Source organism: Sinocyclocheilus rhinocerous, unplaced genomic scaffold (assembly GCF_001515625.1).
Source record: "Sinocyclocheilus rhinocerous isolate Xijiao unplaced genomic scaffold, SAMN03320098_v1.1 scaffold1573, whole genome shotgun sequence".
NCBI classification, from domain to species: domain Eukaryota; kingdom Metazoa; phylum Chordata; class Actinopteri; order Cypriniformes; family Cyprinidae; genus Sinocyclocheilus; species Sinocyclocheilus rhinocerous.
In genome coordinates, this window is record NW_015624212.1 from 176,543 (window position 1) to 180,074 (window position 3,532).

At 42.2% G+C, this 3,532-nt stretch overlaps 1 protein-coding gene across 1 annotated transcript in view; it reads right to left on the reverse strand.

Annotated features, from left to right (window-relative positions):
• Positions 1–338: 338 nt before the first annotated feature.
• LOC107739552 (protocadherin-17-like) overlaps positions 339–3,532 on the reverse strand; it is an 80,483-nt gene continuing 77,289 nt past the window's right edge. Inside the window, exon 4 of the mRNA XM_016551706.1 lies at positions 339–1,843. Within this exon, the coding sequence (XP_016407192.1) occupies positions 1,143–1,843 (701 nt within the window). The 3' untranslated portion in view covers positions 339–1,142. The remainder of the gene's footprint in view (positions 1,844–3,532) is intronic.

The window sequence follows — 3,532 nt, forward strand, 5'->3', positions numbered from 1 at the left end:
AAACACATTAAATTGGATACATTTTGCACATTAAAATGATATTGTGTATAAGTGACAATGTGAAGGGACATTTCCTTTTTTAAAATCCTTTTTTTGTTGTAGTTAATGTATTGTTTTTCTGAAATTGTCAGTGTCCTTTGCAGTTCAATAAATATTTTCAACTGCATTTTCATCCTGTGCGCACCCTCTTTTTTCTGAGATTAATGTTTTTTTTGTTTGTTTTTTTACAAAATGTATAAATATTTTCATTGTTATCTGGACACATTATACATAAGTTCATATATTTATATATATTTATCTATATGTATATATAGATATATCTTTTCACAGTTGAGGAAAAATGTCCCTAATATACAAGAGAGTGACTGTTATAACTTAACGTCAGACACTGGAAAGTCACTTTAAAAGTAGTGAAAAGCTGAAGACAGATGTTCACAGAGGACCAATAAGTGAGAGTAACAGGTTCACCGTTCTGGAATGTTCCATGTGTACGTATACATAGGGGGAGGAGTACACAGTTTACACGTGACTAGAAATGACAGGTGAAGAATGGTTACTTTTCATAATCAACCCTCCCCACCCGCCCTAAAGATTCATGGCCCCACACACCCCCTCCGAGTTTGTTGATATCATTTGCACTTCTTATGCTGATATTACAAAGCCAATAAAAGTTAAAGAGAGAGTCTCTGTCTTGGTGTGGTCCAACTGTTCCGGGGGTGTCCGATGCACCCCGAACCCTTTTGACTTGCGATTGTCAGAACAAACCATTTTCGTCCACCCCTTCTCCTCCAAAAGTCCCTGTAGGAGAAGGGTGGGACGCTCCGTCTGCAGTTCAGTGACAGAACGACGTCACAGTAAGAAAGAGTTTGAAGCTGGTGGGCACTTGAAGAAGAAGAAAAAAGCTCACAAGAAGCCAGAAGCAGCAACTTCTGCAACTCTAAAGAAATTCCCTTGCCCCCAAAAACACAACACGGCATCCAAACGAACGTAAGCAAACTGTTCTTTTGCTCTCTATGTTTATTTGTCAAGATCTTCAAGTACACATTTTTTTTTGTCTCCATCTGCGTCACACTCTCTCGGAGAGTGTCTCGACTTGGTCCATGTTTCGTCCGCTGTAGTTTCTTATGCTCGCAAAGTCCGATTTACTTTCTGATGGGGGTGTTTTCGTTTCCCCGACAATCCTGCAGCAGTTTGTCGATATCTCTGACCACCTGGCCTCCGTCCATGGTGCCGCGGCCCATCTCTCCTCCGCCCTGCTCCAAAACTCTGTCCATTTCCACCGCCTTCTCCTGGCTGATCCGCGAACGTGCTTCAGCCAGGACTTTGGTTACGGGGTCGGAGGGAGGCAGCGTGGAGTAACCCTGCTCTTTGTTCTGCTTGTTCGGGGAGATGTACTGTCCATCTGGGGGTCCGTAGTGGCTGGTGCCGGGCTTGCCCTCTGCTCCGTCGCCCATCCCTTTGGCCGAAGAGCACGGGGAACCTGTACTGCAGCCTTTGCTAGGGCTACATGAAGCAGACGGAACCTCCTGCAAGAGAGGGCTGAGGGCACGTTTGGTCTTTAGGTAGGGTTTAACATTCGCCACGAGGATGGTGTGGTCTCGACGCTCCTTCCCAAATGTGCAGAATGTTTTTTTGCCGTTGGGGTTGCACACCGTCTCGTAAGTTTCGGTTTCCACTGCGACTGCCTCCATGCCGGCCGGTACGAAGAGGTTGGTGCGGTAGTCCGAGCCCTCAGCTTGGGGAGTTCCTGCTCCTCCAGCCCCTGCAGAAAACTGGGGCATCCAGCAACGGTCAGAATGACCCAGCACTCGACACTCCTCCGTGCAGTTCACACAATCCTCCTCTGGAAAGAGAGAGAAAGAGAGAGAAAGAGAGAAAAAATATTAATTTGGCTGGAAATTCAGTTAAGAAATAACCATGTGAAAATTCTGGCTAATTTTAAATAATCAAGTGAAGTAAAAAGTAATCTCAAACGAACCAAAAGATTATTCGTCACAAATGAATAAAGCTGTCATCAGTGCAAAAACAGATTGTCGTAACGTAACACTTGAGTTAAAGTTTCCCGCACCACTTTTCAGCAAAGCTGAATCACCAGAGTTATTTTACTGCAGTTGTGAATGTGAGTTTGCAGTCTATATTTAATTTGGTGAGATAAAAAACAGTGTACCGGCAAAATGAACAATCATACAGAACAACTGGTGTAATCTGATTCATGAACAAATGACTCATATCTGCTGGTGCTTTTAAAGGGGTCCTTTTTATGCTTTTTCACTTTTTGAATTTTAGTCAGTGTGTATGTTTGGGCATAAAAAAGATCTACAAAGTTGCAAATCTCAAAGTCCCCTCGAAAGGGAGATATTTTGTTTAAAAAAAAATCCCTTTTCAAGAACTACAATGAACGGCTCGTTTGGACTACAGCGTTGTTTTCCAGGTTTTGTGATGTCACAAAGCGATCCATTAGAATATAATTAAAATAATTCCTGCCTACGGAATTCGAATAGTTGGGGGGTGGGGAGGGCGAGGTTGTGGTTAGAACGCTTGGTTGAGTGAATCAGACAAGACGACAACAAAGAAGAAGTGCTGCTGCAGAAGTGCCGCTCATTTCATCTTGCATGTAATGTCTGATAAAGCAGCATTTGTGAGCGGAGCGCTGCTTTGTGTACAGCGGTTACCAGGGAAACCTCGATCTCCACCACTCCAACAGCACCTCCTGCTGGCAGAGAATACATTTGCATATATATGCCACCACAAATAGAGTCTAAGTCTGTGGGAAACACTGGACTATGGTATAAATAAATTCAACTGTATAATAACAGTTTCACTGCAATTCATGTTATAATGTTGGAATTAAAGAACAATAAACATAATACATATGCACTTATCTGTACATAGTAAATGCAGTTATTTTTAAGTCAAGTCAAGTCAAGTTTATTTGTACGGCGCTTTTCACGATACAAATCATTGCAAAGCAACTTTACAGCAAATTAAGTTTCTACAATATTTAGTGGTAGCTTATCAGTGGTGACTGTCAATTAATTAGTTATTTTTAAGCGGTTGTTGACATACTATCTAAAATGTGATTTAGCAAAAAAAAAACATTACCACTCTAATATGTCTTGCAATATCCGTGCGTGCAAAGGTTCTGCACGATCCTTTTGTTCAATATTCTCGGGGTCTGAATCCGGCTCAAATTGATATGGCAATATTGACGCCATCCTTAACTATACCGGAGCAGACGGAACTTGCTGCTTTGGTAAGGGGCGTGCAAGTACTGAAACACCATCTAAGCTGTTCGCCAATCACAACGCACTGGGACAGCTAACCAATCACATCACATTTCGTTTTTCGGAAGGCGGGCCTTCATCAAACCCGGAACTAATCGAGCCGGTTGTGCCATGGTTGGGAAGAAAGGTATTGTAATAATGTAAATTATGTGAAAAATAATGCATTTTTCGAAACACCAAGCATGAGAGCATGTTCTAGTACACCCCCAAAACAAATTCAAGACATTGTAAAAGAGCATAATAGGACC